This window comes from Anomaloglossus baeobatrachus, chromosome 2 (genome assembly GCF_048569485.1).
Source record: "Anomaloglossus baeobatrachus isolate aAnoBae1 chromosome 2, aAnoBae1.hap1, whole genome shotgun sequence".
Taxonomy (NCBI): Eukaryota; Metazoa; Chordata; class Amphibia; order Anura; family Aromobatidae; genus Anomaloglossus; species Anomaloglossus baeobatrachus.
Window position 1 is genome coordinate 144569759 of NC_134354.1, and position 14998 is coordinate 144584756.

The window sequence follows — 14998 nt, forward strand, 5'->3', positions numbered from 1 at the left end:
GTAAACTATGCACACTGAGCGATAGGTAACAGATCTGAAATAGATCGCTCAGTGCCCGTAGGATGCTGTATTTCTCGACAGTGAGTCCTGTTTACACAGCACAATGCACCGCTGAGAATGATGAGATTTTGCACTTCACGAACTGTCATTTCAGCCAATGAAAAGTGGTTTGTTCATCAGATAATCAGCAGCCTGTTTACACTGAAAGGTAAATCATGAAAAGCATGTTCACAATCATCTCTGGTGTAAATTCAGCTTTATGGTAATTTCATGGCTTCCCAGAGATTACAGCTGATCACTAGGGGTTAAAGGAACTGGGAAAAGAAAGCATCCAAAGGGAGCCACTACTCAAAGCACATTTCACACAAGGAAATACAGTACAAAAACAAAAATAAATGGATGATCCCAGCCCATATGAACGGATTAGTTTAGAACCATGATTACAGATATAGAACAAATACAGTATATCATATTTGATGGTAGTAAAGCTCAGTTCACATTACATCTGAACCCTATGTATGGCAAAAACAAGGCGAAGAGAATGTTGGCGTATGCGTATAAAACGTACAAAAGGGTTCTATTAACTCTATGGAAGCCGAAAAAAAAAACATTTTGCCAGTCAGCCTAGTGTGCATCGGCATAACTTTTCTCAGCTGTATTGGTTTACAACGGGACTATATGGGTAAGATTTACCATGTATGTGTAAAATATGGCCAATAGCAAAGCTTCGTCAGCTGTACACATCAGGAATCTGCCTGACGTGGACCGCCAACAAAAGGTTCAGATGTACTATGGCGAGCATAGGTCTGTAAGGATGTTTCCGGCTTTAGTCAAGTGTAGTTATCTAGGCTTCCATAAAGGCTTTCTTAGGGATCAGAGATTTACATGGAGACACATATGGAGATGGTCATTGCTAGGAGAGAGCCGCTCTCCATATAATATGCCTAGGTAGAGGACAAACACTAAAAATTGTGTGCATTAGAAAATGATAAAGATGGTGCTGCTAGTATTTACTCAAGATTGATAAATACTTTTTATTAGTGGACTTTGTTTTAGGGTGTGGACACCTACCAATTGCACACTGTATCATCAAGGCCATCAAAATAAATATAAGCAGTCTGTCAGAATGGTCACAATTAATTAACAGCCTAATCAATTTAAGATCAGTTGATCCGGGTACAACATAGTGTACAATGAATCATGGGCAGCACGGTGGCTCAGTGGTTACCACTGTTGCTTTGCAGCGCTGGGGTCCTGGGTGTAAATTCCACCAAGGACAACATCTGCAAGGAGTTTGTATGTTCTCCCTGTGTCTGTATGGGTTTCCTCCAAGGACATACTGATAGGGAATTTAGATTGTGGGCCTCAATGGGTACAGTGATGATGATGTCTGCAAAGCGCTGTGAAATATGATGGTGCAATATACCGTAAGTAAATACAACTAAATCATTGTAGTACTGTCTTACGTCTTTTAGGAATTCCTTCGCGATATCCGTCTCACCATTCCCGTACAAGGGTGTTACCCAGTAAGAGACCATATCAGTTATGAATTTATAATTTTATTGCAGGGGGTCATGTTTTATTTAATTCCCATCTTAATAATATACACTGTTCAACGTTTATGGGTTACCTCAACCATATATGAAAACATATTGAGGTACAATAAAATAATCCCAAGACATGTACAGGGAACATGATTGTTAGCATATGCCTGCTACAGTCAGTCTATGGTCTGTAAAGTGTGAGGGTTCACGCAAAGAAGTGAGAGCACAAACCACAATGTATGGACTGTTCGCATTTCCTGACACTAAATCAAGAGCTTCACAGGCATACAGGTGCAGCTCAATAAATTAGAATATCCTCACTAAGTAAATTTCAGAAATTCAATACAAAAAGGGAAACACATTATATAGAGTCATTACACACAGAATATATCTATTTTAAGTCTTTATTTCTGTTAATGTTGATGATTATGGCTTACAGCCAATGAAAACCCCAAAGTGATCTCAGAAAATTAGAATATTTTATAAGACCAACTGAAAAAATTATTTTACACTCAGAAACGTTGGCGTCTACTGAAAAGTCTGAACAGTAAATGCTTCAATACTTGGTCGGAACGCCTTTGCATAAATTAGTGCATTAATGCGGTGTTGCATGGAGGCCATCAGCCTGTGGCACTGCTGAGCTGTTATGGAAGCCCAGGTTGCTTTGGTAGCAGCCTTCGCCTCGTCTGCATTGTTGGGTCTGGTGTCACTCATCTTCCTCTTGACAATACCCAATAGATTCTCTATGACGTTTAAGTCAGGTGAGTTTGCTGGCCAATCAAACAATGATCCTGTGGTTATACAATCAAATATTGGTACTTTTGGCAGTGTGGACAGGTGCCAAGTCCTTCTGGAAAATGAAATTTCCGTTTCCAAAAAGCTTTTCGGCAGAGGAAAGCATGATGTGCTCTAAAACTTCCTGGTAGATGGCTGCGCTGACTTTGGTCTTGATAAAACTCAGTGGACCTACACCAGCAGATGACATGGCTCCCCAAACTATAACTGATTGTAGAAACTTCATACTATTCCTCAAGCAGCTTGGATTGTGGCCTCTCCACTCTTCCTCCAGACTCTGGGACCTTGATTTCCAAATAAAATGCAAAATGTACTTTCATCTGAAAACAACACCTTGGATCACTGAACAACAGTCCAGTTCTTTTTCTCCTTGGCTCAGGTAAGACGCCTTTGCATTGTCTATTGGTCATGAGTGACTTGACACAAGGAATGCGACAGTTGTAGTCCATGTCCTGGATACGTCTGTGTGTGATGGCTCTTGAAGCACTGACTCCAGCAGCAGTCCACTCCTTGTGAATCTCCCCAAAATTTTTGAACGGCCTTTTCTTAACAATCCCATCAAGGCTGTGGTTATCCCGGTTGCTTGTGCACCTTTTTCTACCACAGTTTTTCCTTCCACTCAACTTTCCATTAATATGCATGGATACAGCACTCTGTGAACAGCCAGCTTCTTTAGCAATGACCTTTTGTGGCTTACCCTCCTTGTGGAGTATGTCAATGATTTCCTTCTGGTCATCTGTCATGTCAGCAGTCTTCCCCATGATTGTGTAGCCTACTGAACTAAAGGAACCATTTTAAACACTTAGTAAGCTTTTGCAGGTGTTTTGTGGTAATTATTCTAATTTTCTGAGATAATGACTTTTGGGCTTTCATTGGCTGTAAGCCGTAATCATCACCATTAACAGAAATAAACACTTGGAATAGATCCCTCTGTGTGTAATGACTATATAATATATGTGTTTCCCTTTTTGTATTGAATTACTGAAATAAATTAACTTTTTGACAATATTCTAATTTATTGAGATACATATGTATATAATTCTGTCGAGTTTGGGTCAAGAGGAGACCCGCTGACGGTCCATGCATCAGTTTGTGCTCAGACAGAATTTATCGGACGTTTGCATGAGCCCTTAGTTGATGTTACAGTCACTGATTGTCTACAGAGGTCATACACTGACAACATCGGGAAAAGAAGAGACTGTCCGGGGATCTGACCTACGGGAAGAACAAGCAAATCTGGTGAGCAGGTGGTGGGCATACTCGGGCCATATCTAAAAGATATGGATGGGGTGTCTCTTTAATAAGCGTGTGTGCATGGGGTCGTACTGCACCTGAAAAACTTGCATACAAAAGAACATAAACCATAAATAATATATATCACACAAAACAGCATATATTTCTGATGTAATCTGTCTAAAAGGCAACATGCTGCATGAACATATAACTTTTTTTATTATTTTTTTTAGGATTTTAATCAAGCCAATAAAACGGCATGGTGACTAATTTGTAATACATAATAGTCATCGTCCAGGCAGAGAAAATGCAGATGATCAATTGTTACAAAATGTTTCACAGAAACAGGTTCTCCTATGAATTATTTCTGACAAATAATTTAGAAACTAAAATTGGAGAAGAAGAAGCGAGTGTCATTTTAACACGATAAACAATCCATCTTCATCTTAGACAGCGCTGTCACTATGGACAACACTTAGAGAAGATGGGACATATTTCAGGAGGTAGTATAGCAATATGAAATATTCTGGCACTGTTATAAGTCACTGAGTATTATGGCTAATGTGGTAGCAACAAATAGATTTCCCAGAGTATATTCATATTAAGGAGAATGTGTCATCAGAAACATTACCTATTCTTTAAATCAGATTTTTCTGTTAAATGTTTTTTTTATATAAAATTCTGGGTATTTTTCTTTTCAATTTTACAATTTGTATTACAAATAAAAATGAGAAATATTACAATTTTCAAACTTGTCACTGGGGGCATTTTTAGATCTTCTATTTCAGGAGATCCACAATAGACTGAATCGGCCCCTAGCCTGAGGGGTACTTTGCACGTTGCGACATCGCTACTGCAATATCGTCGGGGTCAAATCGAAAGTGACGCACATCTGGTGCTGGTAATGACGTCGCAACGTCTAAAGCCTAGATGCGCCGATAAACTATCGCAAAAGCGTCGTAAATCGGTGATCTGTGTAGCGTCGGACATTTCCATAATGTCGCACCAATATGAGATACAATGTTGTTCCTCGTTCCTGCGGCAGCACACATCGCTGTGTGTGAAGCCGCAGGAGCGAGGAACATCTCCTTACCTGCCTCCACCGCCAATGCGGAAGGAAGGAGGTGGGCGGGATGTTTACGTCGCGCTCATCTCCACCCCTCCGCTTCTATTGGATGGCTGCCGTGTGACATCGCTGTGATGCCACACGACCCGCCCCCTTAGGAAGGAGGTGGGTCGCCGGCCAGAGCAACGTCGCAGGGCAGGTAAGTGCGTGTGAAGTTGCCGTAGCGAGAATGTTTGCTACGGCAACTATCACAAGATATCGCATGTGCAACGGGGGCGGGTACTATCGCGCTCGGCATCGCTATCATTGGCTAGCGATGTTGCAGTGTGCAAAGTACCCCTTAGTATGGAAGTGTCTAATGAGCATGTGCAGAGTGTCATTGTGAAAAGGAAGGTGGAGCAGGGTCAGGAGATCCATACATACATTATCTGCAATGGACTGAATCAGACCCTATCGTTTGTATTGAAGTGTCTAATGAGCGGGCACAGAAGTCATTGTGAAAAGGAAGGTGGAGCAGGGTCATCTGTAACATTGCATATTGAAAATAGTGGATCTTATGTTATCAGCTGTGTATAGAGGTGTTACCTGTCATTGTAATCCTTCCCATGATGATACTTCTGAAAATTCTTAAGTCTAAAATAGCCCCAGTGGCCAGTATGAAAATTGCCAAATTACTATTTTTTTTATATACATCATGATATGAAGAAAAAAAATAAACATTACCATTCTTGTTAAATACATGTAACACAAAAATTTGATTAAAATAGTTAATTTTCTGATAATACATTCCTTCTTAAGGGAACTGGTAAGCACTTTGGACATTTTTACACTGTTTTAATATGGGCATACAGGTTATAGAATGCTAAAAAAAAAAGCATACATTTATGCCTCATATCAGATGTCTTGTTGTTGAAATATCATTTATCACTATGTAAAGGAGTTGTTCCAGGCTATGGGGCGGATGCTGCTTGGAAGATAACTCCGCCTCCAGAGATTATTATAAATAGAAGGAGGCATTACCAGTGTGATGTGTGATGGCCGCTCTCAGCTTGAAAATCCAGCTTACAGGCAGGCAATTTGCAATGAAGCAGAGCTCAGGGAGCTACAAAAAGTGTGTTTGAAAGAAGACAAATTTAATTTGTCTTGTTCTGTGTTAGTTACTTGTGTCCTCTTATTTAAAATATGCTCTGGAGGCGGAGTTATCTTCCAAGCAGCAGCCACCACATAGCCTGGAAGAGCTCATTTACATAAAGTGACAAAAGAAGATATTTCAACAACAAGGCATCTGATATGAGACATAAAGGTAAGACTATTGTCAGCATTCTATAACCTGTAAGCCGCCCATATTAACAGTTTAAAAAGTTCAAAGTGGTGACAGATTCCCTTTAAAAGGAATTTGTCAGCATGTTTTTGCTATGTAACCTGAAGTTGTTTACCTGCAATATTTATTATAGCTTCAGGTGTTTATCATTGCCGGACTAGATCAGCTAGAGGTCAGATATTCCAACACACCCCCTGCAATGATTAGCACCTCACTGTCTAAAGAAATATACAGAGAGAGCCTAGCGTGGGTGGGGTTAGCTTTCTGAGCTCTGCTGCATTGCCAAATCTAAAAACTCGGATTGTGTCAGAACCCAGTAAACTAAGTGATACATCATTAGATTCAGCGTCTCTTTGCTTACACTATGGTGCTCTCCAATGAGGTAGCAAAAACCTGCAAACAGATTCCTTTTAAGCCTCTGTTCACATCTATAGGTCAATAGATTTTTGGGTTCAGTACTTTTACTAGTGCTGCAGATTGTGCTATCCTTATCAAAATACTGGATCTTGATAAAACCTTATAGATCCCATTATAAGTCAACAGGATTCATTATTGGCTGAAAATGTACCTGGCATACTTGTTATCAGCTCGTTACCAATGGAAGCTAACATAATTCTGTGAACAGAGCCTAAAGGGTGCTTTACACGCTGCAACATCGCTAACGATGTATCGTTGAAGTCATGTCGTTAGTGACGCACATCCGGCGCCGTTAGCGACATCGCAGCATGTGACACCAAGGAGCAACGATCAACAATCGCAAAAACGTCAAAAATCGTTGATCGTTGACACGTCGCTCCTTTTCATAATATCGTTGGTGGTGCACGCCGCTGGTTGCTTGTCGTCCCTGCGGCGTCACACATCGCTGTGTGTGACAGCGCAAGAATGACGAACATCTCCTTACCTGCGTCCACCGGCAATGAGGAAGGAAGGAGGTGGGCAGCATGTTCCGGCCGCTCATCTCCGCCCCTCCTCTCCTATTGGGCGGCCGCTTAGTGACGCCGCAGTGACGTCGCTATGACGCCGAACGCACCTCCCCCTTGAAGGAGGGATTGTTCGGCGGTCACAGGGACGTCGCTGAAAAGGTATGTGCGTATGACGCTGTCGTAGCGATAATGTTCGCTACGGTAGCGATCACCAAATGTGGCACGAACGATGGGGGCGGGTGCTATCGCGCTCAATATCGCAAGCTATCGCTAGTGATGTCGCAGCTTGTAAAGCACCCTTAAGAATAGTTGTCCCCACTAAGCTAATTGTTACCTATCCGCAGGATAATTGACAACTAATTGAACGCTGGAGAATGGGGCTTGAAGTGACCTATATGAATGGAGCGATGGCTGGGCATGGTGCCACCACTCTATTCAATGTCTGTGGCACTGACAAAGTTAGGATCAGCACATGGTTATCTCTGGCAGTACCATAGATAATGAATAGAACAGTGTCCTGTATATGCAGCCATTGTTCCATTCACACAAGGCGATTCTGAGACCCATTCTTGGGATCAGTTCTTCTAACCTCCAGTTATCACCTATACTAGAAATAGAACATAATTTGCTAGCTAAGTTGAGACAACTATTTTAATACTAACCAATTTTTACTATAAATTTTTATTAAAATGTCATTATATAATTTAATCTTATATTCTGAAAAAAAATATATATAACTACAGCATTTCATAGGCATGGTTACAATTCCTATATATATATTTTTCTGAGGCATTGTTACAATTCCTATATATATATATTTATCTGGTTATAAAAAGGTTTTATTTTTTATTGTCTTTTGCCAAATGGTATATTTTTTTACCCAGAAATAATTTGTGTCATAGAAAAGTTAGTTTTGTTTCAAATATAAAGCCCTAAGCTTGACCAACATATTTAATACATACATATTTATTCATTTTTACCACAAAAATAACACAAAGCATAGCACTGATAGCATTAAAAAATTACAAATGCCAAAATAAGACAATGGCATCTCGGCAATATAATGCTTACGCTACATAAGTCAGCAACATTAAAATATATATTACCAGACTTTTCAGATATTCAGGATAATTTCATTTAGAAAAACTTCCATGGTTTAGAGAAGATTCAGAGAATACAACAATTATACATGCGTTTCAATATAAGAATGCGTGAGAGATAGAGACTGAATAAGAGCATCCACTTCAGAAGAAACGCTTTCACAGTTCTTTACGTCACTTTTTTGACAGATGTCCAAAAAAAGGTCAAGGTATAGCTGCTTCCATTCTTGAAAGTCTTTAGATGTCAAATCTGGATTTTCCAGAATCTTATCAATAATAGCTACTTCTCCTTCTTTGGCCTAAAAAAACAAACAAAGAAGAGACAAAATAATATTATTCTCCAACTAAAACATCCTAAAGTCATCACAACTTTAAGGTTCATTTGAGCTTAAAAGATAACTCTCAACACTATATACAATTTTGAGTGAAGTCTTTAGCAATCTCTTCATCTATTGGGTTGCCCATTGACCAGATTATCAAGCTGACTTCAAGGCCTGTGAAAAAGCAAGATCGATATAAATATGGCCTAGTCGGTCATTTGAATATCATAGAGGGTGTCTACCAACCGAGAAAGGTCTTGCACATCAGAATAGAGACCTGCTATGTAAGAGAAGTTCTATGTAAGAGAAGTTCCAACTCTGGTAGTCACTGCAGGATGCCCTGCCGAGGTCGGGCAGGTTACTTATCTTCATTAGAGCCTCAATTTCACATTTTATGATATTTGTTGGAAAAATAATGCAGCATTCAACACTATTTGTTTTCATATAAAAGGATAGATGATATGACAGAACTCCAATGAAGCCCATAGTAGTCAATTGTCAGGCGCCTTTGCCATGATATAAAGGATCCAACATACCATTATTTTCCATTTTCTGTTTCTACGAATGTGGAAACACTGAAAATACTTAGTGGAAATGCGAACATAGCCTTAGGGATGCTTGACATACAGTGATCGGTGGATCCATAGGAAAAGTTTCTGTATATAAAAACATGGCAAAATGACCTGATTCATAACAACAATTACACATAAAATGCTTTGAAAGGTTGCAAAATCGTGACAGGGTGTGGCAACATCCACTCATCAAGTTCATGACGGACTGACTGATGTACGATTTGTGCCGAGATGCAAGCCACTTTTCAGATGCACGTGATTCATTACGTGGGTTGGGCCTCATAATAAATAAAAAGCATCTGACTCCCCCATGACCCTCATCAATACTGGTGTGAACACTTGTCTTGATGCATTGGGGTCAATGTGTTCATTCACAAGTACATGCTGTAAATGCTAACGGCAGCCCAAGGAAGTCATGAGGACTTAGCAGAATGTACAGTAACCAGCTGGAGCTATAGGCTGCTAGATTGTTAATATAAATATGTATGTATAATTATATATATATATATATATATATATATATATATATATATATATATATATATACATACACATACATATGCACATATACACACAGTACAGACCAAAAGTTTGGACACATCTCAAAGTTTTTTTTATTTTCATGACTCTGAAAATTGTAGATTCACATTGAAGGCATCAAAGCTATAAATTAACACATGTGGAATGAAATACTTAAAGTGTGAAACAACTGAAAACATGTCTTATATTCTAGATTCTTCAAAGTAGCCACCTCTTGCTTTGATTACTGCTTTGCACACTCTTGGCATTCTCTTGATGAGCTTCAGGAGGTAGTCACCGGAAATGGTTTTCTTTTTACAGGTGTGCCCTGTCAGGTTTAATAAGTGGGATTTCCTGCCTTATAAATGGGGTTGGGATCATTAGTTGTGTTGTACAGAAGTCTGGTGGATACACAGCTGATAGTCCTACTGAATAGACTGTAAGGCTATGTGCCCACGGGGAAAGTGTCCTGCGGTTATATCCGCAGGAGCTCCCAGAACACCGCAGCACAACTTTATCTGTTTCAATGCTGCGGTTTTATTGCGGAATGTCCTGCGGATATGATGCGGGCATTCTGCATTGAGGATACAGTACCATGGCTTCGGCACTGCATCCTCAATGCAGAACAAGTGCTGAGTGATCGGGGAGTTCATACTTGCCTCCATCACGCAGAACTTCTCTCCGGCAGTGTCTGTCAGCGTCTGCACTGTGCAGGAGAAGGTGTGCGGGCCTGAGCTAGCTCTGGCTGTCACATGACCGGAGCTCATGCAGGCCCCGCCCACCTCCTCCTTCCTGCTCCGAGCTCCACCGCGATCCTGTGCACCAGAAGAAAGTGACAGGTGTCTGCTATCAAGGCAGGTAAGTAGGGGACCAAGGCAGATTTCCGCAGGTAAATCCGCAGGAATAATTGACATGCAGTTATGTGCGGCTGCGGGACATCTGAAGCATATTCCGCAACCGCACATTCCGCAACACGGACACAGACACTCCCCATGTCCCATAGGGTAACATGGGGAGTGTCTGTACTTGCTGAAACCTGCGGATTTATCTGGAAAATCCAGATAAATCCGCAGGTTTTCCGCGGCAAAATCCACAGAAGCAAGCTCCCGTGGGCACATAGCATAACGAGTGGTCATCATTACTTTAAGAAATTAAGGTCAGTCAGTCTGAAAAATTGGGAAAACTTTGAAATTGTCCCCAAGTGCAATGGCAAAAACCATCAAACGCTACAAAGAAACTGGCTCACATGAGGACCGCCCCAGGAAAGGAAGACCAAGAGTCACCTCTGCTGTGGAGGATAAGTTTATCAGATTCACCAGCCTCAGAAATTGCAGGTTAATAGCAGCTCAGATTAGAGACCAGGTCAATGCCACACAGAGTTCTAGCAGAAGACACATCTCTAGAACAACTGTTAATAAGAGACTTGTTTGGGCTAAAGAACACAAGGAATGGACATTAGACCAGTGGAAATCTGTGCTTCAGTCTGAGGAGTCCAAATTTGAGATCTTTGGATCCAACCACCGTGTCTTTGTGCGACGCAGAAAAGGTGAACGAATGGACTCTACATGCCTGGTTCCCACCATGAAGCATGGAGGAGGAGGTGGTGTGATGGTGTGGGGGTGTTTTGCTGGTGTCACTGTTGGGGATTTATTCAAAATTGAAGGCATACTGAACCAGCTTGGCTACCACAGCATCTTGCAGCGGCATGCTATTCCATCCGGTTTGCGTTTAGTTGGACCATCATTTATTTTTCAACAGGACAATGACCCCAAACACATCTCCAGGCTGTGTAAGAGCTATCTGACTAAGAAGGAGAGTGATGGGGTGCCATGCCAGATGACCTGGCCTCTACAGTCACCAGACCTGAACCCAATCGAGATGGTTTGGGGTGAGCTGGACCACAGAGTGAAGGCAAAGGGCCAACATGTGCTAAGCATCTCTGGGAACTCCTTTAAGACTGTTGGAAGACCATTTCCGGTGACTACCTTTTGAAGATCATCAAGAGAATGCCAAGAGTGTGCAAAGCAGTAATCAAAGCAAAAGGTGGCTACTTTGAAGAACCTAGAATATAAGACATATCAGTTGTTTCACACTTTTTTTGTTAAGTATTTCATTCCACATGTGTTAATTCATAGTTTTGATAGTTTTTTTTTTAATGTTAAATGGGGTCCATCTTATAATGCCAGTGTCAGTCTAACAAATCATATAGGGTATATGTCCCTCATTGTCCCTATCCTAAAATTAGCCCCCCTTATCTGGATATGGCCCCCTTATATTGAATATAGCCCTCTTGTGCTGGGACACGTCCCCCTGTGCTACCCATGGCCCCTATAGATTGCACACCTCCCCCGTGTTTGATATGGCCCCCATACTACTACCCATGGCCCCTATAGATTGCACACCTCCCCCGTGTTTCATATGGCCCCATACTGCTGCCCATGGCCACTATAGATGGCACATACCTGTGTTAGATATGTCCCCCATACTGCTGCCCATAATAAAATAAAACTCTTTACTTACCTGCTCAGCGCTGTAATCCCTGTGTCTCCCTCCGTGGGGTTGAGCTCCGGCCTCCTCCACTTCCTGGTTCTTGCTGCCGGTCATGTGATCGGCACGGCAGAGTGATATGATCTCTGCGTGCCTTATCACAGACAGTAGCAGCAGGAGACCGGGAGATCAGCGCTGGAGGTAAGTAAAGCTTTTTTTTATTTTACTATGGGCAGCAGTATGGGGGCCATATCTAACACAGGGGGGATCATGTGCGATCAAAGGAGGGCTCAGGCAGATATAATATGCCCCGCTACCCCAGCCCATCAGCGCGATGCGGTTTCAGCACCACGCTGATGGACAGCGGCTGAGCATATTATATGAGCGGGAGCAGGAGATCTAACGCTGCCGCCCGCAGCTTCACCAGCACCGCCCCAGAGCGGATCTTGCAGTATATATATATATATATATTTATATATATATATATATATATATATATATATATTATATACCCCCCCCCCGTATATTCGGTTTATAAGACGCACCCCCTACTTTCCCCCAAAATTTGGGGGCACAAAAGCGCATATATATATATACATACACACACACACACACACATATATATATATATATATATATGTGTATTATATATATATATATATATATATATATTTATGCAAAACAAGGAAGCCGCGGAGACACCATCACATGTTTCTCAACGCTGGCAGGTAACTAGCCAGGTCTTTCACCAGGAAGGAAAAACCACGGGAAGGGCAGTCTCTAGTCAAGGAAACCACCTATGCCAAAACATGGTATCCATCCACAGACAGCTGTTTTGGGGTATTTACCCATCATCAGTGTGGAGTAGGAAACTGGCTAGTGGGAGCAATGCCTAGTAGAAGACTAGACTATTGACCAGGGGGCAATGCTCTAGAATCACTGCGTTGAGAAAACACGTGATGGTGCTCCGCGGTGCTGGATGTTGGTCTCCCTAAGGTCAACCATCCTTATATATATGTATATTAGAGATATACATATATATATATATATATATCTATATAATTGCCTTATTCTGTCTGTCTGTCTATCTGTCTGTCATGCTCCAAAATTGTGTCCTTACGGTGACACAAAGCTGATTGGCCGCTGGGCTCGCCATGGCCCCGCCCCCCCACACCGATTGGCCGCTCGCCCAGGCTCCGCCCCCCCACAGATTGGCCTCTCGCCCCGGCACCCTGCAGGCATTGGCAATTCGGCCACGCCACGCCCCGCCCCCCTCACGCAATGCACGCTAGCTCTGGCCCCGCCCCCTCCCTCCCCCCGCGCATTCGACCTCACACACACCTCACATCGCATCCACACACTCACAGCATCCGGCGATATCGCTTGCTTCTCGGCCTCGATACTGTGCTGTTGTGATCTTCCAGGACCTGACGGAGGATCACATGGCCAGAGGCATGTGATATCTACGGATGTTGTGAGTATCAGCGCGTATGTGCGATATCGTCAGTGTCTGTGTGTGTGAGTGGATGCGATCGGGTGTGTGTGAGTGGATGCGATCGGGTGTGTGTGAGTGGATGCGATTGGGTGTGTGTGAGTGGATGCGATCGGGTGTGTGTGAGTGGATGCGATCGGGTGTGTGTGAGTGGATGCGATCGGGTGTGTGTGAGTGGATGCGATCGGGTGTGTGAGTGTCGGCATAGGAGCACGGCGTGCTGGAGGAGGCTGGGAGCAGAGAGGCTGATCATGGGGAAGGCTGGGAGGAGAGAGGCTGATGCTGGGGGAGGCTGGGAGGGGGAGGGGGAGGCTGGGACGAGGGAGGCTGATGCTGGTGGAGGCTGATGCTTGGGGAGGCTGATGCTGGGGGAGGCTGGAAGGAGAGAGGCTAATGCTGGTGGAGGCTGATGCTTGGGGAGGCTGATGCTGAGGGAGACTGGGAGGGGAAGGCTGATGCTGAGGGAGGCTGGGAGGAAGGAGGCTGGGAGGAGAGAGGCTGATCCTGGGGAAGGCTGGGAACGGGAGGCTGATGCTGAGGGAGGCTGGAAGGAGAGAGGCTGATGCTGGGGGAGGCTGGAAGGAGAGAGGCTGATGCTGGTGGAGGCTGATGCTTGGGGAGGCTGATGCTGGGGGAGGCTGATGCTGGGGGAGGCTGATGCTGGGGGAGACTGGGAGGATGAGGCTGGGAAGAAGGAGGCTGGGAGGAGAGAGGCTGATCCTGGGGAAGGCTGGGAAGAGGAGGCTGATGCTGAGAGAGGCTGGAAGGAGAGAGGCTGATGCTGGGGAGGCTGGAAGGAGAGAGGCTGAGGCTGGGAGGAGATAGGCTGATGCTGGGGAAGGCTGATGCTGAGGGAGGCTGGGAGGGGAAAGCTGATGCTGGGGAAGGCTGGGAGGACGGAGGCTGGGAGGAGAGACGCTGATCCTGGGGAAGGCTGGGAGAGGGAGGCTGATGCTGGACGAGGCTAGAAGGAGAGAGGCTGATGCTGGCGGAGGCTGATGCTGAGGGAGGCTGGAAGGAGAGAGGCTGATGCTGGTGGAGGCTGATGCTGAGGGAGGCTGGGAGAGGGAGGCTGATGCTGAGGGAGGCTGGGAGGAGGGAGGCTGGGAGAGGTAGGCTGAGAGAAGAGAGGCTGATGCACACACACACACACACACACACGCGCGCACTGCACAACACACCACACACATACACACACACACACTGGGAACCACAAACAACTGCCCTACACAGACACCCACACACACAGACAACGCTGCACACACACAACACCCAACACACAAACACCGCGGCACACACAAATATACGCACATACCGCACAACACACAAATTGCACAAAACATACCTCCCCCCAAAACACACCACACACACACAAACCGCGCAACACACACACAACGCTACAGACACACAGCGCTCCACAAACAACGCAACACATGCAACACACATACAACACCGCTCTCACCCCCGTCACACCCAGACAACACCCAGAACATGTACAGCGCCTACACAAACACTTGGTAACTACACACAACAACATCTCTCTCTCTATATATATATATATATATATATATATAACAAAAATCATACATTAACTACACAATACGTAAATTCTAGAATACCCGATGC

At 43.7% G+C, this 14998-nt stretch overlaps 1 protein-coding gene across 4 annotated transcripts in view; it reads right to left on the minus strand.

Annotated features, from left to right (window-relative positions):
* Positions 1–3251: 3251 nt before the first annotated feature.
* Positions 3252–14998, minus strand: part of CNKSR2 (connector enhancer of kinase suppressor of Ras 2) — a 562096-nt gene continuing 550349 nt past the window's right edge. For 3 of the 4 annotated variants that reach the window (XM_075335413.1, XM_075335412.1, XM_075335411.1), the window contains one exon: positions 3252–8281. In XM_075335413.1, the coding sequence (XP_075191528.1) occupies positions 8066–8281 (216 nt within the window). In that variant the 3' untranslated portion in view covers positions 3252–8065. The remainder of the gene's footprint in view (positions 8282–14998) is intronic. The other variant, XM_075335414.1, reaches the window with a different exon arrangement.